This window comes from Solanum dulcamara, chromosome 4 (assembly GCF_947179165.1).
Source record: "Solanum dulcamara chromosome 4, daSolDulc1.2, whole genome shotgun sequence".
Classification (NCBI taxonomy): Eukaryota; Viridiplantae; Streptophyta; class Magnoliopsida; order Solanales; family Solanaceae; genus Solanum; species Solanum dulcamara.
The window spans coordinates 50076441-50104421 of NC_077240.1; the positions used below are offsets into that span (position 1 = coordinate 50076441).

A 27981-nucleotide genomic window follows, 5' to 3' on the forward strand; every position below is an offset into this window, starting at 1 on the left:
TGTGGATGATTGGGTCTATTTTAAGGTTTCACCCATAAAGGGTGTAATGCCTTTTGGTAAGAAGGAAAAGTTGAGCCCTAGATATGTAGGGCCCTACAAAATCTTAAAGTTTATTGGCAAGGTGGTAAGTTAGACTTGATATTTGAGTTGGCTATAGTTCATTCAGTGTTCCATGTATCTATGTTGAGGAAGTTTGTGGGTGATGTAAATACTATTGTGCTATTGGGAAATGTGAGTATTGAAGAATGTTTAATTTATGAAGATTCTGGTAGAAATTCTAGACCGGTAAGTGAAGAGGTTAAGTAACAAAGAGGTTGGATCCATCAAAGTATTATGGAGAAATCAACAAGTAGAGAGTTCTACATGGGAAGCGGAAGTGGACATGATTAAGATATATCCGTATCTCTTTCCTTTTACTCAAGCTTAAGGTATTAGGTTGTTCTTTCTCAAATTACCCAAGTTCCTACGTTTTAGTTTTTCCCATGCCTTTCTGTAAGACCTCAAAAGTCGCAAAGTTGGAACCAAGGAGAAATTATCAAAATTTTGAACTGACTCATGTTTATGAGTCACTCTATAACTCGTAGAGCTTTCTATGACTCATAAAAGTGAGTCATAGAGTGACCCTTTGAGTATTGTATAGTGGTACTTTCAAGAGAGGTTCTACGATTGAACAAGATGAGTGATCATCCTGTTAACGAGTGGTAAGAACTGCTCATTCCAAAACTTCAGAGGCCATGTTTCAGAAGTTCCTTAAGGTCGAGTCTATGACTCGACAGGATGAATTATAAAAACCTATATGACTCATTGAAGTGAGTCGTAACCAAAATTCAAAGACTTCTAAACTTGCATGTTTTCAGGCCTGTACGAGTCCAAATAACGACTCATTTGTAAACTTCAGAGACTTGAATGTAAGCCCTTTTGTCAAACCTGCAATACAAGTCATCTTGACGAGTAGTTATCATTTCTACGACTCATAGAGTCATCTCGTAGGATTAAAATTTTAGTTTTTATGAGGGGTATTTGTGTTATTTTCCATGTTCTTTTCAATGAACCTAGTCACAATTATGACTAAGTTCAAATCTATATCTATCTAATTCTTCCCTCATTATAAATCACTCTCCAAATATTCTCTAAGGCAAGATCAAAATTCTCTCAAGGATTCTTCTCCAAGTTTCAAGCTAGGGTTTAAGATTTCACCAACGTTTCTTCTTCATTTTTGAGTAATTGCAACCAAGATATGTGGGGATTTATCCATGGGTTCCTCTCACCTATCGAGTTCCAAAGTTTTCTCAAAGTTTTTTTTTAATTTTCAATTGATTATGAACCTTAGTTTTGATGAATTGTATTGGGCTAATTTAATTTCATTTTTAGATATTATCAATGATAATTATAAGTGTGTTTTCATATGAACTGCATGATTTTAATTTGAATTATGAATGCCCATGTATAAAGAATTTTAAAGTATGATTATGAAGTTAAGGATGATTTTCATGAGTTGATTATGAGTTTAATAATTTTCAAGGAAAGTTTTATGATTTAAAGTTGAGATTATTATTTAATGATGAAAGTTATGATGATGATCGATTATGACCAAAGAAAGTTATTATGGTGTGATAAGTACAATTCTCATACATTCATGTTTAAAGATAGTGATAAGGACAATTCTCTCTGAAGTTATGGATTCCTATGAATCACAAGTTAATGAGCTACTATAAAGATGGATTGATAGGTAGTTACTATCTTTCCCAATTATATTAGTAGCATGTTTTTATGAGTTCCCATTGGGATATTAACTAAGAACCAGAGGACTTATACGTGGGATTCGGTCTGGTAACGTAGTTAGTTACCCAAGAGAATCCTAGTAGCAACCTAAAGTCCCAAACTATGTTGCCCACGTAGGTTGCCTTAATGGCCTAGCTAGTGGATCCGCATATAGAATAGTTGAGTTTAGTTGAGTTGAGTACCATGAAGGAGTATACCCGGGCAAGGTAGCCTCCCCCTTCTCGATGAGGGTTCCATCGGATTTTATATTATAGCTCACATGGTCTTAAGCCGTCAGTTAAAGGTCTTATCCCACACAAGCTAAATGTAAAGTTATGAGTTTTACTATGAAGTTTAACCATTCATTGAACATAAGTTTTCATATGTTTTAAAATTCTTTTAATCCTTACTCATGTTCATTATAATTGGTCATGCATCCTATGTCATATTGTTCCCGCTCCTATTATTTGTTTATTCATATCACACATACTTTTTACCTTCTATGTACTAACGCATATTTTTCCTATATTGTCTCAAAATATAGGGACGGACGACACTCACGATCATCCTACTCGTGGCTAGAGTTCTTTAGTGCTCCAAGAAGTTGGTGAGTCATATTATCGAGGACATGACTTTCTTTTTATTACTATTATGACTTTGTTTTCAAAATGTTTCATTGACTTTATTCTCTTGTTTTGGGTTAGCTAGGAACTTATCCTTAGCTTTCTCCAAAGACTAGACTAGAGGTATGTTTAGACGATGTGATAATGTTGTCCATTCAGACATTGATTGATTGAGTCTAGCCTTAGTACTATTCCCTTGAGTTGTTACTTCCACTTACTTTACTATGTTTCTTTACCTTCTTTATGCGATATATGCTAATATGGCTTTGTTGGGGTCCCTCACATCCCGATTGCCATGTCATTGCTTTGCTCTAGTTTGGGTCATGACAAATTTGGTATTAGAGCATAAGTTTTAGAAAAGTCTTAGGGAGTCTAACATGCCATGTTAAGCAGAGCCTTATTCATTGGGGTGAAGCATGCCACATCCATGAATAGGAGGCTACGAAATATCTTTGGAAAATTTCACTTCTTTTATAATCTATGTCGTGTGGTAGAGTGGTCTCTAAGTCTTTCTTTCTAATGCTTGTTCTTTGCGATTTTTAGAAAATGCCACCACGAAGATACCCTGCTAGAAGGAATGTGGTTGATGAGGATCAACAAGCTTCGAATGATCCTTTGAATGATCAAGTATCCCATGATGAGTTTTGAGCAGCCTTTCAAGTACTTGCTCATGTCATTACGGCTTAAGCCAATCATGAAGTGGTTACTTCTGTGAACCCAAATGTGGGTGCGACGGCGACAACAGTTTGTGATTTCATTAGAATGAATCCTCTAGAGTTTTGGGGTCCCAAGGTGGAAGCGGATCCAAAAGAATTTGTTGATATTATTCACAAGATTGTGGATATCATGGGGGTTAGCCCTGTGGAGAGGGCAGATCCCATGACTTAGGATGATTCAAAGGGGTGTTTCTTGATTGCTTTTCCCCATTGGAGTTAAGGGAGGTCAAAGTAAACGAGTTCATCAACCGTAAGCAAGGTTATATGAGTGTGAGGGAGTATGCCCTCAAGTTTACTCAATTGTCAAAATATGCTCCATTTGTGGTTGCCGACTCAAAGGCTCGTATGAGGAAGTTTTTATCGAGAGTGTCAGATGTGGTTTCTAAGGAGTGCAAGAAGACTATGTTGATTTGGTAGATGAATATCTCTATACTTATAACCTATGTTGAGCAAATAGAGAGTGAGAAGCTAAAGGAAAAAACTAGGGAGTCCAACAGGACAAGGTTCGATGGTGGGGATTTCTCTTATACTAAGTCCAGAAGTGGGGGACGTTCTAATTTCTGGCAAAGGTACTCCATCCAAGGATTTTCAAATGTCACTACCCTGAGGTTTGAAAAGGATAGGGTGCCCAAAACTAAGCCTCAATGAGGTTCTCCTATTGGCCAAGTTACTCCCACATGCAAGAAGTATGGCAAAAACTACAAGGGTGAGTGTTTAGCGGGTTTGAATGTGTGCTACCGATATGGTAAGCCGATTCATTATCCTAAGGAATGCAAGGTTAAGGTAACATCCCTAAAAAATGCCCACAAAATACCTTAAGAATGCCTTGGAAATAGGCCGCTCATGTAATGAATTATCCTTAATCTTTTTGGAAAATCCGAGTTCGAAATATTGATCAGGGGGTTAAAGACTGCAGGAAAATGGTCTCTGTGGATTTTTAGGACCCATATGTGGGAAGCAGTTTTGACCGAGTTGGTCGCGATGAGATTGCATTGCGGACTTGAGAAGGTTTTCTGGCCGAATTTAGTTTTTTAAGGGCGTTTTAGAGTTTTCCTAAATAATTAGTTAATGAACCTAGACATTTTTAGGACCTAATTCAACTCTATAAATTAACCTAAACCTCTAATTCTAATCATTCTTCTACAATTCATCTATCAACAATTTCGCTCTCTACAAAAAGGCTCTCAAGAGATTCCATTGAAGACTTCAAGCAAATTCACTCAATTTCTCCATCAAAATTATCAAGTTCTTCCAAATTAATTGGTCTTCTCACTTAAGGTATGTGTATATTGATTCATGGATCCTTTCATCCATGAAGCCCAATCAATTTCTCAAGGTTTTCTATCAAATTAAAGTATGGTATTTTATGGGTTTTGTGATCTCTATTCCAATTGCATGAATTTTGAATTAAAATATGATGATGAGTCTATTTTGATATAAATTGATGGTTATTGAATTAAATTGAAGAGTTTTTCCATAAATTCTCCTATTTTGATTTCTATAGTTCATGATGTAAATTATGAGTGTTTTGATTCATACTTCTAAAGGATATTATCTATATGAATTATGTATGGGATGATATAAAGTTTATGATCATGCATATTTTCAAGTAAATTTCATGATTTTCAAGTCAATTGATCATGCATCCATGTCATACCCAAATTTCAAGTACAAGCTATTGTCATGAATTTTCAAAGTATGAATTATGACTATATGTTTCCATGATGATCATAAATTATAAGTATGTTTCAAGGTATGAATTTCATGTAAATTATGAAGTAAGGTGACTTAGGTCCCTTTGAGGTGACCTAAGACCTATTGATATGAATTATGCAAATATGATTGTAATGATGAAAGGACAATTCTCACATTACAAGTATGTTATGAAAATGAGTTACTCTATGATTTCAAGCCTATGAGAAAGACTATGATATATGGTATTATGATCTTATGTTATGTATGTATTCCATGGGATTTGACTTAGCACCGAGTGGACTTGAGGTGGGGGCCCTACCAAAAGCCTTAGTAGCAGCCTCATATCCTATAAACTACGTGCCACCATAGGTTGCCTTTATGGCCTAGCTAGTGGATCTACAAATAGCACATATTCATGATTAGGAGTCTACCTTGGCAAAGTAGCCTCCTCCTTCTCGATGTGGGTATCATCGGATTCCCTGTTATAGCTCACATGGTCTTATTATCGGTTATGGTTCCTATCCCATATATGTATGATTTCTTAAGTATGTTATGACTTGAATTTATGTTTTTAAATTCTTTGGTCAATATAATTTTTGCATGACTTTATGTATTCCAACTTATCATGTGTTTTACTTGACCTTTGAATTCCATGATTTACGTTGCATGTCACGCCCTCATATTAGTACATTCCAACGTACTAATGCATACTTTTTATCTATATTATCTCATAATGTAGGGGTTGAGGTTAAAGATTCTTATCGTCCATGTAACTAGAAGACGCTCCTATCCCAAGGTGTTGTGGTGAGTCCTCATTGATCGGGGACTAGTTTCAAGTTAATTACTGTTTTCTTTTCAAAATACTTTTGATTATTTTGTATATTGAGGGTGAGCTAAGGACATGTCTTAGCCCCCACCCATACTCATGTTTAGAGGCATCTAGTTGACATATGTTTGAGTCTATGTTGTCATAAGATATTTTTAGATTTCTATTCATGTTTTAGACTCTCTTATGATGTTTCCGCTTTTATATTTTACCTTATGTTATGTATGCCTATGATATGTACAAGAGGCTTGGTTAATACCCTTTGGGGTTTCGATTGTCATTTTATGACTAGGCCCTAGGTCGGGTCGTGACAAACTTCATATCATCGCACAAGGTTTTCCAAGTATCCTAGGGTGTCCAACATGCTGCATCAAGTAGAGTCTTATTCATGGGTGTGAAGCGCATCACACTTATGAGTAGGAGGCTATGAGGCATTTAGGAATTCTCACTTCTTTCATGATTTATGTCATACCATAGAGTTTACATTAAGACTTCTTTATCCTAACAGTCCTTCTTTGTGATTTTTAGAAAGATGGTTCCAAGAAGACCACCATTTCCAAGGGGAGAGAATGTTAATGAAGCCCAAGATCCCCAGGCTCCTCAAGACAATGGTCCTCTACTGGACCAAGTGACTAATGTAGAGTTCCAAACCGCTATCACTATGCTAGCCAAAGTGGTGACCAACTAAGGTGTCGTGGCTCCTCATAGTGTTCCTACTCCAGCCTCAAGAGTAAGAGACTTTGCATGAATGAATTCTCTCGAATTTTATTGTTCAAAGGTTGATGAGGATCCTCAAGAGTACATAGATGAGGTCTACAAGATAGTGAGTATTATGGGGGTGACTTCAGAAGAAAAAGTGGAGTTAGTGGCTTAGAAACTCAAAGGTGTTGCTCAACTATGTTACACTTAATGGAAGTTGGAGAGAGTGGATGAAGGTCCTGTCGAATGGGAAGTTTTCAAAATTGCTTTTCTTGATCACTTTTTCCCTCTTGAGTTAAGGGAGGCTAAAGTGTTGGATTTAATAAATCTTCGACAAGGCAATATGGGGATGAGGTACTATGCCCTCAAGTTTAGTAAGCTATCCAAGTATGCTCCTTTAATGGTTCCCGATCCACGTGCCCAAATGAATAAATTCATATCGGGGGTATCTGACTTAGTTGCCAAGGAATGTCGCACTGCTATGCTTGTTAAGTAGATAGACATATCTCGTCTTATGAATTTTTCCAAACAAATTGAAGGAGAAAAGCTCAAAAGAAATGAGAATGAGGGATTCTGAGAGGGCCCGGTATGAAGGTGGGTTCTCCAATACTAGGACCAGTGGAAGCAGTGGCCGCTCTCATCAAGGCCAAAGCTCAGGGAAGAAGTTTTCTAAGAATAGGGTGCCTACCCTAAAGCTCAAGGTGAAGGAGGTGTAAATGCTAGAAACCTTTCTCTTCCAAAATGTGCAAAGTGTGGAAGGAGTTATTAAGGAAAGTGCTTGATCAGAATGGGTGCTTACTATGGATGTGGCTAGATGGGACATAAGAGATCTGAGTTACTTTTTGTAGCTAACAAGGTCGGAGATGGTTGTCCTATAGGAGGCCAAGTGCAACAAGGCGCCCAATCTCAACCTAAGGGTGGCTAATGCGACAATCGATTATGTGCTCTTCATGTTAGGCAAGAGGTTGATGAGTCTCCCGATGTGGTCATGGGTATGTTATGAGTATTTAACTTTGATGTATATGCATTTCTTGATTAGAGCGCGAACTTATCGTTTGTTACTCCTTACATTACTATGAGGTTTGATGTGTGCTCCGAAGTGTTAATAGAACCTTTCTCAGTTTACACTCCCATTGGTATTTCGATATTAGCTAAGAAAGCTTATAGAAATTATCCCATATGGGTCTTGCACACAGTTATTCCATGTGACCTTATTGAACTTGATATGACTAATTTCGATATCATTCTTGGTATGAATTGGTTACATGCCGCTTACATATCTAATGAGCTTATTCTTGAATGGAAGGAAAATGATTTGATGGTTAAGGGTCAATTCATCTCATGTATTAAGGCCCAAAAAATGATTTCCAATGGGTGCATTTATCATATTGTGTGAGTTAGGGACATTTATTCCAAAACTCCTACTCTTGAGTCGGTTCCTATAGTTAATGAGTTCTCCGACATGTTTCCCAATGATTTTCCAGGCATTTCTCTCGAAAGGGAGATTGACTTTGGCATATATCTCCTTCCTGATACCCAACCTATCTTTATTCCTCCTTCTCATAAGGCTCCGGCAGAACTTAAGGAGTTGAAATAACAATTGAAGGACTTGTTGGATAAGGGTTTTATAAGACCAAGTATTTTACCTTGGGGTTCTCCCGTGTTATTTGTTAAGAAAAAATATGGGTCACTCCGAATGTGTATAGACTACTGGCAATTGAATAAGGTCACCATAAAGAAAGAATATCCAATCCCAAGGATAGATGACTTATTTGATCAATTACAAGGATCAAGCTATTTTTCCAAGATTGACCTCCGTTCCAATTATCATCAATTGAGGGTAAGGGAGTGTGATATTCCCAAGATGGCCTTTCGGGTTGACAAATGCTCCCTCTATATTCATGGAATTAATGAATCACATTTTCAAGCCATATTTAGATATGTTTGTAGTGGTGTTTATTGATGACATTTTGATTTACTCTCAAAATGAGGAAGATCATATGGGTCACTTGAGGATTTTGTTGCAAACATTGAGTGAAAGGAAACTATTCACTAAATTTAGTAAGTGCGAATTTTGGCTAAGAGAGGTTGAATTTCTTGGCCATATGGTGTCTGGTGATGGGATTAAAGTAGATCTAAAGAAAATGAAGGCAGTTAAAAATTGGCCTAGATAATTATCTCCTTCAGACATCAGAAGCTTCTTAGGCTTAGCCAGAGACTACAGAAGGTTTGTTGAAGGGTTCTCATCTATTTCTTCACCTTTAACTAAGTTGACACAAAAGAAGGCGAAATTTTAATGGTCTGAAGAATGTGAGAAAAGTTTCCAAATATTAAAAGATCGTCTTACATCAGCTCCTATTTTGATATTGCCCAAAGGTTCAGTTGGGTTTATTGTTTATTGTGATTCTTCACATGTTGGTTTGGGTTGTGTATTGATGCAACATATTAAGGTTATAGTCTATGCCTCTAGGCAACTTAAAGTGCATGAAAGAAACTATCCAACCCATGATCTTGAACTTGCGGTGGTTGTGTTCTCATTGAAAATTTGGCTTCATTATCTTTATGGGGTGCATGTTGATGTGTTTACCAACCATAGAAGATTTCAATGTGTTTAGTCAAAAGGATTTAAACCTTAGGCAAAGGAGGTGGCTTTAACTCCTAAAAGATTATGACATGAGCGTATTGTACTATCCGAATAAGGCAAATATTGTAGCCGATGCCCTTAGTCGGTTGTCTATGGGTAGTGTTGCACATGTTGAGGAAGATAAAAGTGAATTGGTTAAAGAGGTCCATAGATTGGCACGTTTAGGTGTGTGTTTGGTTGATTCCAATGATCTAGGCGTTTTTATACATAATGTTTCGGAATCGTCTCTTATGGCAAAAGTCGAGGCCAAGTAAGACAATGATCCAACTTTGGTTGAATTGAAGAAGTCAGTTGCCGAAAAGTCCGTTGAGGCTTTCTCCCTAGGAGAAGATGGGGTATTACATTACCGAGGTCTGTTGTGTATTCCAAATGTTGATGGAATAAGAAAGTTGATATTGAATGAGGCCTATAGTTCTCGATATTCAATTCATTCGGGATCCATCAAGATATATCATGACTTGAGGGAAGTGTATTGGTGGAGTGGCATGAGGAAGGACATAGAGGAATTTGTGGCTAAGTGTCCTAATTGCCTACAAGTGAAAGTTGAACATCAAAGGCTGGGAGGTCTAGCTCAAGAAATCAAAATTCCTACATGGAAGTGAGAAGATGTGAGTATGGACTTTGTCATGGGTTTTCCTCGTACTAGAAGACAATATGATTCTATTTGGGTCATTGTGGACTGAATGACCAAATCAGCGCATTTTCTACTGGTCAAAACTTCTTATGGTGCCGAAGACTATGCAAAGTTGTACATTTATGAACTCGTGAAACTTCATGGTGTTCCTTTGTCAATTATATCGGATAGAGGTACCCAATTTAGTTCACATTTTTGGAAGCCATTTCAAAAAGTTCTTAGCACTAAAGTCAAGCTAAGTACCTCTTTTTATCCTGAATTCGATGGGCAAGCGAGAGAATAATTCAAACCTTGGAGGATATATTAAGGGAATGTGTGATTGACCTTAGAGGAAGTTGGGATGACCATTAGCCATTGATCGAGTTCTCTTATAAAAATAGTTATCACTCTAGCATCCAAATGGCTCCTTTTTAAGCCTTATATGGGAGAAGATGTAGGTCTTCGATGGAGTGGTTTGAAGTATGTGAGATGGCATTGATTGGTCCATATTTGGTAATTGATGTAATGGAGAAAGTAAGGCTCATGAGAGAAAGATTGAAAATAGCTTAAAGTCGTCAAAAGTCCTATTCGGACACTAGGAGGAGAGAGCTTGAATTTGATGTGGATGACATAGTGTATTTGCAGATTTCACCTAGAAAAGGGGTAATGCAGTTTGGTAAGAAAGGAAAGTTAAGCCCTAGTTATATAGGATCATATAGGATATTGAAGTGCATTGGCAAGGTAGCATATGTGTTAAACTTACCACTTGAGTTGGCTTTGGTTCATCAGGTATTTCATGTGTCAATGTTGAGGAAGTTTGTGGGTGATCTAAATTCTATTGTCCCAATAGAGAACGTGACAATTGAAGAGAATCTGACTTATGAGGAGGTCCCGATTGAGATTTTAGACCGCCAAGTAAAGAGGCGGAGATATAAAGATATTGCATCTGTCAAAGTGTTGTGGAGGAATCAACAAGTGGAGAGTGCTACGTGGGAAGCGGAATCAGACATGATGAAGAGATATCCTTATCTCTTTCCTTTCACTCAAGCCTAAATGTACTAAGTTGCTCATGATCAAATCGATTAAACTACTATGCTTCGGTTCCATATGTCGTTCATATGCATGCATGATTCATGAAAATGATTTCTCTCAAGGACTATGTTTTATTTTAAGTACGAAGTTTACACGTTCTATGCATTTTCAAAGTGTCCTCATATCTATGTCAGGTTTCTAAATTTTTTTCCATGTATTTCCTGTATTAGTTGGATCTCATTCGAGAACGAATGTTTCCAAGGGGGAGATATTATAACATTCCTCAAAATGCCCACAAAATACCTCAAGAATGCCTTGGAAATAGGCCGCTCATGTAACGCATTATGATTAATCTTTTTGGAAAAACCGAGTTCAGAATATTGATCAGGGGATTAAAATCTGTGGGAAAATAGTTTCGGTAGATTTTTAGGACCCGTAGTATGGAAGAAGGATTTTCAAAGAAACCACAAAATAGTGTGGTCCGCGACAGGACCACATTGCGAACCTGGGAAGCAGTTCCGGCCGAGTTGGTCGTGACGAGACCGCATCGCGGACCTGAGAAGGTTTTCTGGCCAAATTTAGTTTTTTTAAGGGCATTTTAGACTTTCCCTAAATTATTAGTTAATGAACCTAGACGTTCTTAGGACCTGATTCAACTCTATAAATTAACCTAAACCTCTAATTCTATTCATTCTTCTACAATTCATCTATCAAATATTTCTCTTTCTACAAAAAGGCTCTCAAGGGATTCCATTGAAGACTTCAAGCAAATTCATTCAATTTCTCCATCAAAATTCTCAAGTTCTTCCAAATTAATTGGTGTTCTCACTCAAGGTATGTGGATATTGATTAATGGATCCTTTCATCCATGAAGTCCAATTAATTTCTATCAAATTGAAGTATGGTATTTTATGGATTTTGTGATCTCTATTCCAATTGCATGAATTTGAATTAAAATATGATCATGAGTCTATTTTGATATAAATTGATGGTTATTGAATTAAATTGAAGAATTTTTCCATAAATTCTCCTATTTTGATTTTTAGGATTCATGATGTAAATTATGAGTATTTTGATTCTTACTTCTAAAGAATATTGTTTATATGAATTATGTATGGGATGATATAAAGTTTATGATCATGCATATTTTCAAGTAAATTTCATAATTTTCAAGTCTATTGATCATGCATCCATGTCATACCCAAATTTAAAGTACAAGCTATGGTCATGAATTTTCAAAGTATGAATTATGACTACGTGTTTCCCTGATGATCATGAATTATAAGTATGTTTCAAGGTATAAATTTCATGCAAGTTATGATGTAAGGTGACTTAGGTCCCTTTGAGGTGACCTAAGGCCTATTGATATGAATTATGCAAATATGATTGTAATGATGAAAGTACAATTCTCACATTACAAGTATGTTATGAAAATGAGCTACTCTATGATTTCAAGCCTATACTTTTATACTTCGGAAAGCCTTCTTAAACTTCTTAAAAGTTGCCACGTGACCCAAATTAGCTACAACACTATCAAGTAACTCTAAGTAAAAGAGGATGAGATACCCTATTACAGGGAAGGTTGGAAATAGGGCTATAAGGCTTTGAGATGAGTTGGGGGCCAAAATAACAAGTCGTGGGACTCGACTTACTTGTGTAAGCTACAAACTTGGACGTCTTACATACTTGAGCTACTGGAGTACATGTTGAGCTTACATAGAAAGGATTACGTAGGTTCTTAAACTGAGACGAGATTATGAACCCATGGAAGAGGCGGAAGGAGGCGTAGCACCTACTCGGAAGCAAGTAGGTGATGAACCTACTTGGACTAAGTACGTGATGCACCTACTTGGACCAAGTGGGGGACACACCTAGTCGGCATGGACCCCATGCTGCCACGTGGCAGCATGTGATTGGGCACATGGTTGAGGTGGAACCCTAGGAGGATGTCACGTATCACCCCTAGGGTATGCCATATGTAACCTCCTAAGGAGGTGTATATATGTACGTTATGCTGAAATATGCTTCATTTTAAGCATATTATCCTTGAAAAAAGAAAGAGGAAAACGTGAGGGAGCAAGGAAAGGAAGCTACGGGTTTGGCCTAGGCAAGGTAAGCCTCCGACTTTCGCTCCATGAATTAATTATTTAAGGTATCCTACGGTGATATAGCGATATTTAATAATGTAAATTGCTTATTTGAGCCAGCGGAGAAGTGATACAAACAGTCCACTACTTTTCACAACCTTAAGGAACTTCCGAGGGGAGTTTTTGTAAGCTTTGGCCAATTTCGGGAAAGGTAAGGGTCTTCCTTTCAAAGTGGAGTTAATAATGTTTTTATGGAGTGTATTACGTGTCTTAAAAGAAGCTGGAAGTACGAAAATTTCATAAGTATACTCGGTGTTAGAAATAAACTAAATTGAAGTTGTTCTAGCCGAGTTAAAGTTGTTAAGATTGTATAGTGTTGTTGTGCTTATGGTGTTGTATTTGGAGATGGTTTTATGTATTGTTTCAGGTCTGGAACGTGGGTCAAACGAGGTGTGGGTGCTTCTGGTTTCAGCCACCTAACCCTCCGTTCCACATAGTTAAAGATATTACGGATTAACGATTGAAAACCCTATTTTGGTATCGTAGTTTTAAGCGAGTTGTTTGGAGTTTGTGTTGCGAAGTGTTGGAGTGTTTTACTTGTATGTAAGATGCTGATTGTTGTTGTTGGTTGCCTGTAGTAATTGAGTATTTAATTGGAAGTTTGGATAGGGCAAGTTATAAAGGAAGTGCTACCCAATTTCCGTTAACTTCTTAACCGATTAACAAACTACTTGAGAAAGGCACATAAGGAAATGATTCCTATGGATGATTGGTTATAGTTTGAGAAGCTGGAAAGTTGAAGGTTATTAATGTTAGTATTACCTTCGTGTCAAATAGGTTTAGAAGGCGATGAAGCAAGAGTGGTTACGATTACTCTATAAAAGGTATGTGAAGCTTTCTCTTGGCATATTTTTGGCATAGGTATGTAAAGCTATCTTTCTCTTATTTTGGCATGCCTTCAAGTTAAGTAGTGAATAATATGAGCTTAAGGGTAAATCTACTCATAAATGTCAAGCGTAATTCATGACCTTTATTTACTTCTTAATAAAAGTACTCTTACAGTAATTGAACTAGGGCTTCTCAAGCCTTCCATACGTTAGGAAGTGAGGAGTATGTAAAGCCTATCTCTCCTTTATTTTGGCATGCCTTAGTCTCAAGTGGATTGTGTATGTAATATGGGAATAATTTCATTCATAGAACCGTGAGTAGGGTTCGTCAATCTTATTCACTTCTCGATATTAGAACTCCTGCGATAGTTGAGTTATACATTTATAAGTCTTCTACATGGCAAAAAGTCATACACGTGAAGCCTATCCCTTCCTTCTCTTGAAATAATTTAAGGTAAGTGAAGGGATATATGCTATGAGTTAAAGGTGATTCCATTTATAGGTTCCAGGTGTAACTCATGACTTGTACTCACTCTCAAATGATGAGGGTCTTAAAGTAGTTGAACTACGACCCTCGAATCTTCTATACACTGAATAGTGATTGGATGCATAAGCTCTTATACCTAGTGGCTATTAGGTATACTTTGTAGTGATAGGTGAGACATGTTTGTTATGTTACCAAGTTTTACGTGCACATATATGCATTGTAATATATATGGATCGGGCCGAACGTACCTCGGCATATTTTATGATATAAGGATACGGACGAATGTACCTCGACATATTTTATGATATAAGGATCGGGCCGAACGTACCTCGGCATATTTTGCTATACAGGGATCAGTCCGTACGTTCCACAGCATATTGCATTATATATAGATTGGGACGTACGTTCCTCGGCATCATTATACTATATATGGATTGGGATGAACGCTCCTCGATACTAACCTGTTATATATATGGATCAGGCTAGACGTTCCACACCGCTAATAGTATGCATATGCCTATGATGATGAAATGATGCATTTGTAACACTGAGTCCCCGAGAGGACCAGATACGATATATGATAATGGTATACATGACCTTATTTTGTAAGGTGCAAGTACAGTACTCTGTTAAATGTTATACTTGTCCTCTGCATCACTATGGCAATTATAATTTCCTTATGATGTTTTGTACTTTACATACTCAGTAGATATATCGTACTGACCCCCCTTTCTTCGGGGGGCTGCATTCATGCCCGCAGGTACAAACACAGGTTTTGGGAGTCTGCCAGCTTAGGATTCTGCTCAGCCAGTTTGGAAGAAGCTCCATTATATCGGAGTCGAGTTTTTGGTACTCAGTATTTGATGTATATACTTGCTTATTCAGGGGTACGGTGGGAGACCTGTACCGCCATATGATACAGTTAATTCTTTTAGAGGTCGGTAGACATGTGTATGTGGGTTATTTGTGAGTATGTCATGTTATATATGTTATTATGCTATGGAATCTTTGTCGGCTTGTGTGCCCTTTCCTGTCATGATATAGGTGAAAGAGGCGACAAGTATATGAAAAAGTTTTTGACCCATTCGGGTTTTTGTGTATAGTGTCACATCACACATTGTTCAACTTGAGTATAGCTGATAGATATGCATAAGAGGGTCCAGGTCGTACCCCAGTCGCGGCCTACAAAGTTGGGTCATGACAGAAGTAGTATTAGAGCAGTTTGTCCTTGGATTATCTACAGACTTTGTCTAGTAGAGACTTGTCTATCGGTGTGTTGTGCACCATATCTATAGATAGGAGGCTACAGGATATTTAAGATGATACTTTTCTTTCATATCTAAGATCGTGAGATAGAACCAAGTCATAGGGAATGAAATTCCTCATACTAACCTATGATTTTAGCAAGAGGACAACATCGATAGAAGAAAGTAACTGACATATTGTTATACCCCGTACCTTTATGCTTCAGAACATCTTCTTAAGCTTCTTGAAAGTTGTCCCGTGACCCAGATTATCTATAACATGATTAAATAACTCTAAGGAAGGGAGGACGTGACGCCCCTTAAGGGTGAAGGTTGGAAATAGGTCTATAAGGATTTGAAACGAATTGGAGGCCAAAATAACAAGTCATAGGACTCGACTTACTTACGTAAGCTACCAACTTGGACGAATTACATAACTAATCCACTGGAGTATATGTTGAGCTTACGTAGCAAGGATTACATAGCCTTCTAAAGTAAGATGAGATTACGAACCCACAGGAGAGGCGGAAGGAGGCATAGCACCTACTCGGACCAAGTAGGTGATGCACCTACTTTGACTAAGTAGGTGATGCACCTACTTGGACCAAGTAGGTGACACACCTACTTGAGATGGGTCCCACATCACCACATGGTAGCATGTAATTGGTTGCATGAGGTGACGTGGCTGCCTAAGGGTGTGACACATGTCACTCTTAGGGACTGCCACGTGTCACTCTCCTAAAAGGCATATATATATGTATCGATGACTAGAAACTTCATTGTTCATCCTTTGCTACACTTAAAAATTGAGAGAAAAGTTAAGAGGGAGAACAGAGGAGCTACGGCAGCACCTAGAATGAGGTAAGTCTCCAATTTTTTTCCATCAATTAATTATCTACGGTATTCCCCAACTAAGTGGAGGCGTATATATGTATGTTACGATGCCTACGGAACCATATTTTCAGTTCTACACTTGGAAAACTAAGAGAAACTTAAAGAGAAAATGCTAGGGAACATACCCATTTTTGGAGGGGACAGTTGTCAGTAATATTAGTATAACTTCTTGTGTATAGCTTCGTTTAGGGTGATTCAATATGTTTTGGAAAGGTATTTCATAGGTATATAACTTTCATTCATACTTTCAAATCCATTTTTGCTTTTAGATTCTCGAAAAATGGTGATGAAGTGTAGAGGAGGTACTGCCCAGATTTTGGTTTTAGAAATTCTACAAGTACTGCTGTTGGTATTTTGGACATATCATTTTGTACAAAATTTCTGTGGGGTTAATTCTAAATTGTATGCAACCCTAAGACACATGTATATAACGATTGAGGACACGAATCCTGTTTCCTTCAATTACCCCTTCAAAACTAAGCGACAATACAAGACAGTAGGCGATCCAGAATTCACGTTTTGATAGCTTTGGCGAGTTTTTGCCAATTTTGGGAAAGGTAAGGTATTTCCTTTCAATTTGAATTTTATGGTGTTGTTATATGATGTATTAAACCCCTTGTATGATGCTGGAAGTTTAAGCCTGAAAGTAGTCAACCTATTATTCTCGAGCCTGCTATATAGTTAATAGTAAGTGGAGATACAAGCTCCTTTTCTTGAAGGCTCTGAAATGATCAATGTCTCTAATTGCATAACTGTGTCTCTGATTGCATAACCGTGTCTCTGATTGCATAAACCATGTTTCTAATTGCATAAGCTATGTAGCATTGTCTTGATGCATGTCTGTGATTCCTGATGCCCCAATTGATGTAACCCCTAATGACATCTAAAGGGCACTTCGGATGAGTACCTTCCTGGTCTTTAGGTGATGGTTCACTTGAGTATTTCATTGAGTCTCAGAGGGTGAATTAGCTGCATATAGTTTCTCATTACTCTACTCGTGCATGCTGTAACCCTTCTTTCTTCGCATCGTATGATGGGCCGGATATTATGTCAAGCACAGCTTTACTACTTCTTTCACCGCATCCCGGGCCGGATGTGTATAGTTCCACGCATGAGGAGACGATGTCGTACGTTAGGTGTGATAAATGTTATATGTTATGACGATACGATTATTCATCGAGTCCCATGCTGGCTGTAATATGATAGTATATATGGCGAAATAAGGAAGGAACATTGAGTCCCTCCTTATAGGGCCGGGTACGGTATGTATATTATGATGGTACGCTATAGACGTACACCACTCCATTCACGGAGTCCCTCACTAAAGGGGCCGGATACTTTATGTAGGCATGCATATAAGATTAGAGTGATACATTTGCGACCCCGAGCCCTGTAGTGAACCGGATGTAATATAATGACATACATGATAAGATTATACCATATACGATGATATGATACCGTATACGATGATATGATACCGTATACAATGCTATGATAAAATAAAATACATGATGATATGATGACATGTGAATATGAGAAAATGCTTAAGTTGCAGGTACAGTAATTCGTTAAGTTGTTATACTTGTCCCCTGCATCCCTATTTCAGTTACGGACTCAGTTACGATGTGTTATGCTTTACATACTCAATACATATATCGTACTGATCCCCTTTTTTTCTCGGGGGGCTGCATTTCATGCCCGTAGGTATAGATGCTCATTTTGGATATCTATTAGCTTAGGAGTTACTCTCAGCTATGTTGAAAGTGTTCCACTATTCTGGAGGCTAATTTTTGATACTGGTCATTTGATGTATATATTTATTTATGCAGGTGTACGGCGGGGGCCCTGTCCCGCCATATTATGCAGTTATTACTTTTAGAGGTCTATAGACATCTGTGTGAGGGTTATTTATAAGTGCGTTACAGTTGTGCTCATATGACATATTGCAAATGTTTTCATGGTATGGCAGCCTCATCGGCTCGCGTGCCCTTTCCTGTTATGATACAGGTGAATGAGGCTATAGGTTTATGAAAAAACGTTTTTGACCCATTGGAGTTTATGTATAGTATCACTTTGTTCATAGTTCAAGTTGACTACAACTGATAGGTAGGTATATGGGGGTCCAGATAGGACCCCAGTTGAGACCTACGGGGTTGGTTCATGACACATATAAAGTTGAAAAATGAAAGGAAAGGTAAACAGAAAAGTGCAATAGGTTCAGTTCAAGTGGACATATGAGGTAAGTCCATTTCCATATTGTTAATTGTGGGCACCCTGTGAGGCTGCGATATGATATGAAGTGAATATATATATATTGTCCCTGTGAGGCATTATTGGCATTTTCTTCGTGCAGGTATTGAGATAGCAAGAAATACAGAGGAAACTCTGCCCAAATTTTCCTAGAAATAAAAGGAGAAGTAGATACAAGGTTGTAGTATGCCTTACCCATAATAAGGATGAGATCTGACTAAACTACGAGTATGGCTGACCTCGAGAAATGAGTTAATTATTGAATTAATGGCAATAGAAATTTGGAGGTCTATACTGGTATGGTAGAACGAAGTCGGAAAAGACTTATAATCCAAAGAAGATGATTTAGAGAAGACTGATAAATTTGGATAGAATGATATATTAAGGCACCAACTGAATTGATACACAGGGATAGACTATGACGAGTTATAGTTAAAAAGAGTAAATGTATAATTAAGACAAGAGTACAAGGGGAAAAATGGTGACGGATTGTCACGACCCAACCCCGTGGGCCGTGACTAGTGCCCAATTTTGAGCACCCAAACGTACCCTTATCCCAAATTAGTCTATTTTTTTTTGAATAAACCAATGTAGTGATTAGTAGAAATTGCTAAATATATCATAAAAGTAGATATACGCACGAGAGTTGAAAGGTTGTCACAAAACACACAAAAATCCAAACCATATATACAAAACCCACAACATAACTCTGTCTACAGACCTCTACAGATGATAGCATAGTCATACGACGGGATAGGGCCCCGTCGTACCCCTGACCAACATATCTAAATATACAGAGATAAAGTCAGTACCAAAATACAAGCTCCGAACAAGGGAGCACTATCAACGACGCAGCAAATATCCTAAACAGGTGGATCAGCAAATCGAACTTCGGTACCTGCGGGCATGTAACGCAGCCCCCCCGAAGAAAGGGGGTCAGTACGAAAAATGTACCGAATATGTAAAGTATGAATTGTAATAAATAAAATCATAATCTGAATAGTATGTGCAGAAAATAAAATAAATGTTCAGAATTTCAAAATACTTTTCATAATCCCAAATCATATATGCAAATACATATGTCGTATCCGGCCCCATTTTATGGGACTCGGTGAACAAAACGTGATCGCCCTCCTGTCATTGGCGCCACAACACATCATAACATCAGAGTAGGGAATATCTCCGTAACAAATCATATCATATCAGATGGCCATATCAAATCATATCATATCACAAACATATATGTACATGGCACAGCATAACTCCGTGGCATAACATTTACCACCCCATGTACATGTCATACCTGCCCCCTCACGTCGGGACACGGCGAATAATGCAGAGAAATACGCACGAAAACATATCCTGGCCCAGGCTCAGTGAAAGAAGCATTGAGGCATCCACGAGTGGAGTAGTGAGAAACTAAATGCAATTTAAATTACAAAACATTTATACAAACTCAATGGCATAATTTCAATAACAAAACATAAAAGGAAACTTGAATAATAATAATAATACAAGTACTTCCAATATCACAATAGTCTACATAAAAATAGTATTTTCCAAATCGCCTCCGTACTTTCAAAATATATTATGGAAATTAACGAAATAATTATTCATATAATATTAGGAAGCATAGCAAAGAGTTTCTTTCAATTCTACCTACCGTAATTCAAACGGAATAACGAAGAAAATTTCGGAATAGTAGGGCCCACCTCGGTCAAATGAGGTGGCGTATACAAATCACGTGCGTTGGACTTCATAATATTATTTAGAAGAGTTTCAAGGTATTCGGAATTTATTTGTGCAAAATCTAGAAGTTTAGACAATTTTTCCAAAATTATTCATAATTACCTAATTCAATTCTATTGAATAGAAAAGGAAAATTTTCGAGCGTCGATTTCGAAGAGTAGATTGATCCCCAAGGTTCGTATTCACTCCTATTATATCTAGGACATGCCAAGAGAAGAAAATGTAAAACTTTACATACCTTTTTGACGTTTTACGGTTGTCCAAATTCAATTCCCGTTTCCTCCAAAATCTACAATTGGTCACATTTACCAATTACTATTCATAAGACTTTAAGAACTCAATTTTTCCAATACTTGTCTACAAAAATTTCGGCAGCATCTCCCCTATATATATGACAACCCCGAGATTACAACTCGGTCACAATATCAACAACCAAGCCAACATCAACACCAATTCCATCAATAATCAACTTAAACACACCATAACATAAATTGATGTAATTTTCCAATTAGTGCAACAACTTTCAACCAAACTTTGCATTTCCAAATAAATATGAATATTTCATGTTTATAATTAATTTCAGCTCATTCCAACATAGGTGAAAAATATTCCAAGTAAACTATTCAATATTCATCAATTCCATATTTCACCCAAAAATTCCATAAATGCAACAAAACTATTACAATTCATTTTCTTCTTTCAACTTCATAATCAAATTCATTTCCTTCTTTCAACTTCATAATCAAATTCATTTCCTTCTTTCAAATTCATAATCAACAACAAGAATCCATACTTTTAATAACTTACCTCCATATTCTTATAATATCATACTAAAATTACATAATTCCTACAACCCATTTTAATACCAACTTACACCATATAAACTTCATTTATATCCCAAAAATCATAACAACAACTAACAAATTATACAAACTTATTTTTTTTTTCCATTTCATCACCTAACCCATATTTCCAACTTCAATTAATTTCATCCAACTTCCATTTTCAACATCAAATATTTATCATACTACTATTCAAATACTACACCAAAAATACTACACAAAAATTCAAGTCTTCTTGCCAACAATCTTACATACACATAACTTATTCATATGTCCAAATCCAACCATATAACTTCCATATTTCCATGGATTCTACACATCTCTACTTACTACAACATAAACAAACTTCATAACACAAAGAAATTGGATTAATTCTTACCTTTTCCTTCCAACTTCTTCACTTTACCAAAGCTTCAAATCAACCAAACAAGCCTCCTATCTTCCAAAAAAACTACACCATGTTGTAGAGCACCCTTGACTTAGTAGGAATACTAGAAAATTATAATTTTTGGGATGAAATTTGAAGGGGTAATTTTTTGGTCTTCTTGTCCGATTTTCTCTCTTGATTTCTCTTCTTTCCTTTGCTCTTCTTCTTTCTCAAATTGTGTAGAGAATTCTAGGATTTTATGACTAAGGCTCCCATGTGAAATTTCCATTTTGCCCCTCACCTTTCCTAATATTTCCAAGTTGAAATTCCACCTTTGCCCTTAACCTTTTATAGTATTTCCACATGTGAAATTCCAATTTTATCCCTAACCTTTTATGGTATTTCCACATGTGAAATTCCAATTTTACCCCTAACCTTTTATGGTATTTCCACATGAGTAATTCCAATTTTGTCCTTAATCTTTTATGGTATTTCCACATGAGAAATTTCAATTTTTACCCTTAATAAATTTCCAATATTTCCACATTTCAATTTAGTCATAAGAATTTTGTATCCAACAAGGTCAACCATAGCCTTGCCCTTGACTTATTACCATTATCCCCAAATTGTCCTAATGTGAAAAATACGGGTCATAACATTCTTCCCCCCTTTAGAACATTCGTCCCCGAATGTTAAACTGATCCTATGGGGGTTTTATGAATATCTTAGGGCGGAGTTTCCCTTCTTTTTTTTTTCCTGCTACTGCACATAGTTTATTGATTAACCAACATAGGTAAATAAGGAAATTAGGTTACCTGTGATCCCATCTGGAGACGCCTCCTGATCCTGCCGGGTGGCCAAAGAATAAAGGCGATTCGAAGGACCGCTAGAACTAGAGACTCCGCCACGGCCTCTACCGCGGCCTGCTGGTGTAGATATACCCTGCCCCGTGGGGCGCATAGCTACCGAAGAGGATGATGACCCAGCAACTGATCCGGTAGGCCGTTCTGTGTTGGCTAACCCACCTTTATACGGACAATCTCTCATCATATGGCTTTGACTTCCACAAGAAAAACAAGCCCCTGTAGCACGATAGCACTCCCCTAGATGGTATTTGCCACAATAAGAACACTGAGGCCTGGGTGGCCTCGTCTGACCAGATCCTCTGTCTAGCTGCGAACTGGAAACCTTGAAACTCGAACCTACTGCAGAATATCCTGTGCCACCTGACCTCCGGTCTACGGACTGTGGAGGCATACTCCATGTTGGTTGGGTGGACTGTCCACTACTCTGTTGCTGGTATGGTCTGCCCCGGAGCTCTCCAGAATACCCGGTTGATCTGGCCTTCTTGGGTTGACTCCCGCTAAAGTATCGGTCAGACTGGTGTCCTCTATGTCTTTCCTCCATGCCCTGAGCATATGCCTGAATACGGGCGATGTCCATTCCTGGCTGAGCAGCCATCACCAAACAACTATCCACCAAGTACCGATCTAGGCCCATCACATATCTGTGCATCCTGTCAGTCATGTCAGCTACCAATACATGTGCGTGTCGGGCCAATGAGTCAAACTCCAGACTATACTCACGAATACTGCGTCCTCGCTGCTTCAATTGTAAAAATCTGTCCACTCTGGCTCTCCGCATCTCAGGAGGAAGGAAATGACTAATAAACGCCTCCGTAAACTCATCCCATATAGCTGGAGAAGCTAGTCTACCCCTGGACAACTCCCAGGACTCATACCAGTTAGCAGCTACCTCATGCAGTCTATACGAAGCCAACTCAACTGACTCTGTCGTGGAAGCTTTAATCAGACGCAAAGTGCGCTGCATCTCCCTAATGAACTCCTGGGGGTCCTCTTCGGGCTTTGTCCCGAAGAACTCTGGAGGGTTACAAGTCAGAAACTCACGAGCCCTCGAACTATCAGGCCTCTGTACCTGATCTCCGCCCAAACCGCGTCTGTGTTCCTGGCCTGCCACTAACCTAGTCAACAGCTGGACCGCATCCCGCATAGCCCTTTCCTCAGCTCTTGGCTGTGGAGCTAGAGGCTCGGGTGCTGGGGCTCCGAAAACAGGTGAATCCGCCCTCTGATTTTCACCTGGGGCCACCATAATTTCTGGCGGTGTAGCAGAGCTGGCTGTCGGGGGCACAGTCTCCCTCTCAGGCATCGATCGGGCCCTGGTAACTCTGTGCGCCCGACCAATCTCACCGGGTGCTACTGATTTTCCCTTTTGGTTAGCCGTCGTTTTCCTCGGAGGCATTACTGAAAATAATGACAATCATTTCGTTAGGAAAGAATCATCCTAATAATATAGCTCTATCGCACGATCTAAGACAAGAAGAAAAAGTAATATCCTAAATGTCCTGTAGCCTCCTGCTTATAGATGTGGTGCACAACACACCGATAAACAAGACTCTACTAGACACGGTCTGTAGACATTCCGAGGACCCAACCGCTCTGATACCACTTTTGTCACGACCCAACCCCGTGGGCCGTGACTAGTGCCCAATTTTGAGCACCCAAACGTACCCTTATCCCAAATTAGTCTATTTTTTTTTGAATAAACCAATGTAGTGATTAGTAGAAATTGCTAAATATATCATAAAAGTAGATATACGCACGAGAGTTGAAAGGTTGTCACAAAACACACAAAAATCCAAACCATATATACAAAACCCACAACATAACTCTGTCTACAGACCTCTACAGATGATAGCATAGTCATACGACGGGATAGGGCCCCGTCGTACCCCTGACCAACATATCTAAATATACAGAGATAAAGTCAGTACCAAAATACAAGCTCCGAACAAGGGAGCACTATCAACGACGCAGCAAATATCCTAAACAGGTGGATCAGCAAATCGAACTTCGGTACCTGCGGGCATGTAACGCAGCCCCCCCGAAGAAAGGGGGTCAGTACGAAAAATGTACCGAATATGTAAAGTATGAATTGTAATAAATAAAATCATAATCTGAATAGTATGTGCAGAAAATAAAATAAATGTTCAGAATTTCAAAATACTTTTCATAATCCCAAATCATATATGCAAATACATATGCCGTATCCGGCCCCATTTTATGGGACTCGGTGAACAAAACGTGATCGCCCTCCTGTCATTGGCGCCACAACACATCATAACATCAGAGTAGGGAATATCTCCGTAACAAATCATATCATATCAGATGGCCATATCAAATCATATCATATCACAAACATATATGTACATGGCACAGCATAACTCCGTGGCATAACATTTACCACCCCATGTACATGTCATACCTGCCCCCTCACGTCGGGACACGGCGAATAATGCAGAGAAATACGCACGAAAACATATCCTGGCCCAGGCTCAGTGAAAGAAGCATTGAGGCATCCACGAGTGGAGTAGTGAGAAACTAAATGCAATTTAAATTACAAAACATTTATACAAACTCAATGGCATAATTTCAATAACAAAACATAAAAGGAAACTTGAATAATAATAATAATACAAGTACTTCCAATATCACAATAGTCTACATAAAAATAGTATTTTCCAAATCGCCTCCGTACTTTCAAAATATATTATGGAAATTAACGAAATAATTATTCATATAATATTAGGAAGCATAGCAAAGAGTTTCTTTCAATTCTACCTACCGTAATTCAAACGGAATAACGAAGAAAATTTCGGAATAGTAGGGCCCACCTCGGTCAAATGAGGTGGCGTATACAAATCACGTGCGTTGGACTTCATAATATTATTTAGAAGAGTTTCAAGGTATTCGGAATTTATTTGTGCAAAATCTAGAAGTTTAGACAATTTTTCCAAAATTATTCATAATTACCTAATTCAATTCTATTGAATAGAAAAGGAAAATTTTCGAGCGTCGATTTCGAAGAGTAGATTGATCCCCAAGGTTCGTATTCACTCCTATTATATCTAGGACATGCCAAGAGAAGAAAATGTAAAACTTTACATACCTTTTTGACGTTTTACGGTTGTCCAAATTCAATTCCCGTTTCCTCCAAAATCTACAATTGGTCACATTTACCAATTACTATTCATAAGACTTTAAGAACTCAATTTTTCCAATACTTGTCTACAAAAATTTCGGCAGCATCTCCCCTATATATATGACAACCCCGAGATTACAACTCGGTCACAATATCAACAACCAAGCCAACATCAACACCAATTCCATCAATAATCAACTTAAACACACCATAACATAAATTGATGTAATTTTCCAATTAGTGCAACAACTTTCAACCAAACTTTGCATTTCCAAATAAATATGAATATTTCATGTTTATAATTAATTTCAGCTCATTCCAACATAGGTGAAAAATATTCCAAGTAAACTATTCAATATTCATCAATTCCATATTTCACCCAAAAATTCCATAAATGCAACAAAACTATTACAATTCATTTTCTTCTTTCAACTTCATAATCAAATTCATTTCCTTCTTTCAACTTCATAATCAAATTCATTTCCTTCTTTCAAATTCATAATCAACAACAAGAATCCATACTTTTAATAACTTACCTCCATATTCTTATAATATCATACTAAAATTACATAATTCCTACAACCCATTTTAATACCAACTTACACCATATAAACTTCATTTATATCCCAAAAATCATAACAACAACTAACAAATTATACAAACTTATTTTTTTTTTCCATTTCATCACCTAACCCATATTTCCAACTTCAATTAATTTCATCCAACTTCCATTTTCAACATCAAATATTTATCATACTACTATTCAAATACTACACCAAAAATACTACACAAAAATTCAAGTCTTCTTGCCAACAATCTTACATACACATAACTTATTCATATGTCCAAATCCAACCATATAACTTCCATATTTCCATGGATTCTACACATCTCTACTTACTACAACATAAACAAACTTCATAACACAAAGAAATTGGATTAATTCTTACCTTTTCCTTCCAACTTCTTCACTTTACCAAAGCTTCAAATCAACCAAACAAGCCTCCTATCTTCCAAAAAAACTACACCATGTTGTAGAGCACCCTTGACTTAGTAGGAATACTAGAAAATTATAATTTTTGGGATGAAATTTGAAGGGGTAATTTTTTGGTCTTCTTGTCCGATTTTCTCTCTTGATTTCTCTTCTTTCCTTTGCTCTTCTTCTTTCTCAAATTGTGTAGAGAATTCTAGGATTTTATGACTAAGGCTCCCATGTGAAATTTCCATTTTGCCCCTCACCTTTCCTAATATTTCCAAGTTGAAATTCCACCTTTGCCCTTAACCTTTTATAGTATTTCCACATGTGAAATTCCAATTTTATCCCTAACCTTTTATGGTATTTCCACATGTGAAATTCCAATTTTACCCCTAACCTTTTATGGTATTTCCACATGAGTAATTCCAATTTTGTCCTTAATCTTTTATGGTATTTCCACATGAGAAATTTCAATTTTTACCCTTAATAAATTTCCAATATTTCCACATTTCAATTTAGTCATAAGAATTTTGTATCCAACAAGGTCAACCATAGCCTTGCCCTTGACTTATTACCATTATCCCCAAATTGTCCTAATGTGAAAAATACGGGTCATAACACGGATATGAAGTGTTAATAAGATAGCTTGTGAGACATTAAGGATAAGATTAACTAAGAAGGGTAAGTAACCCATAATAGGAATTGTGAAAAAAGTTAAGAAATGTTATATTATGGGGTTGAATATGAACAGGGTATCATGTGAATATAATGGGGATCATTATGAGAATAAGTAAAGCCTGGGAAGGAAGCAACTAAAGGATACAATGTTTTTAGTGGAAAACAGGAGAGCAAATAGAGAATGCGTAAGAAAGACTTACACAGATTTATAGGGGATGTTTAGAATAAAAGGTCAAGTAGTAGCGAAAGTAGAGTGAATAACAGGACATGATGAATACCAGAGATGACTGGTATGCTAAGAATAAATTAAGGTGAACAAAAGATGTTTGAAGACGAGGAAGAAAGGTTATATAAAACTAGTGTTTTCCCAAGGCATATAGGAATAACATGGAATTTCTTGTGCACAACAAACAAATGGATAAAAGCCATGATACCTAAGACAGTGCTGAGAATGATTAATAAGGATCTTGAATAGTATGACATCAAAGAATGAGTGCATACAGAGGGGATGAATACGACAAGAGAATAACAAAGAGAAGTTAAAGATATGGTAAGGGATGGCCAGGCTATACTTAGTTAAACATTAAGGATATTGATAGTAGAGTTACTGGCTACTGATATTGTGATGTATACTTCAAAAGAGGAAGGATAAGAAACCCCTCCTATGATAGAATATGAGGGAGCTTTAAGGGTACGCAAAGGAAGCAAAACAAGTTTGACCCAAAAGAGACTGTAAGCGCATGTTAGTACAATGACACATGTAGAGCAGAGTAAGCCAAGAGCAGGAAAGGGTATGACTAACATTGAACGCACTTTGTGTAGGTGGTACAAGAATAGTTGTGCCACCTATAAGCATTGGTATACTAAGAGTAAGATCAAATGGTCACTTGATAAAAAGAAGACGGTAATAGC

At 37.5% G+C, this 27981-nt stretch overlaps 1 protein-coding gene and 1 long non-coding RNA gene across 3 annotated transcripts; both read right to left on the minus strand.

Moving 5' to 3' along the window:
* Positions 1-19055: 19055 nt before the first annotated feature.
* On the minus strand, positions 19056-23525 carry LOC129884247 (uncharacterized). Its single transcript, XM_055958576.1, has 3 exons — positions 21429-23525; positions 20446-20590; positions 19056-19356 (listed from the first exon to the last, which is right to left on the minus strand). The coding sequence occupies exon 1, from the start codon at positions 23523-23525 to the stop codon at positions 22197-22199; it is 1329 nt and encodes a 442-aa protein (XP_055814551.1). The 3' UTR covers positions 19056-19356; positions 20446-20590; positions 21429-22196.
* Positions 23526-23536: 11 nt separating this feature from the next.
* On the minus strand, positions 23537-26992 carry LOC129887422 (uncharacterized). 2 transcript variants are annotated; one of them, XR_008766358.1, is made up of 4 exons: positions 26366-26992; positions 25383-25527; positions 24208-24293; positions 23537-23677 (listed from the first exon to the last, which is right to left on the minus strand). It is a non-coding gene; the product is annotated as an uncharacterized LOC129887422 (long non-coding RNA). The 2 variants fall into 2 exon arrangements; XR_008766357.1 differs by lacking the exon at positions 23537-23677 and having other exon boundaries at positions 23993-24293; positions 26366-26991.
* Between the last annotated feature and the right edge of the window lie 989 nt (positions 26993-27981).

Coding starts and splice junctions, on each gene's coding strand:
- LOC129884247 (XM_055958576.1), bottom strand. CDS start 23,525: ATGGTGGCCCCAGGTGAAAATCAGAGGGCGGATTCACCTGTTTTCGGA.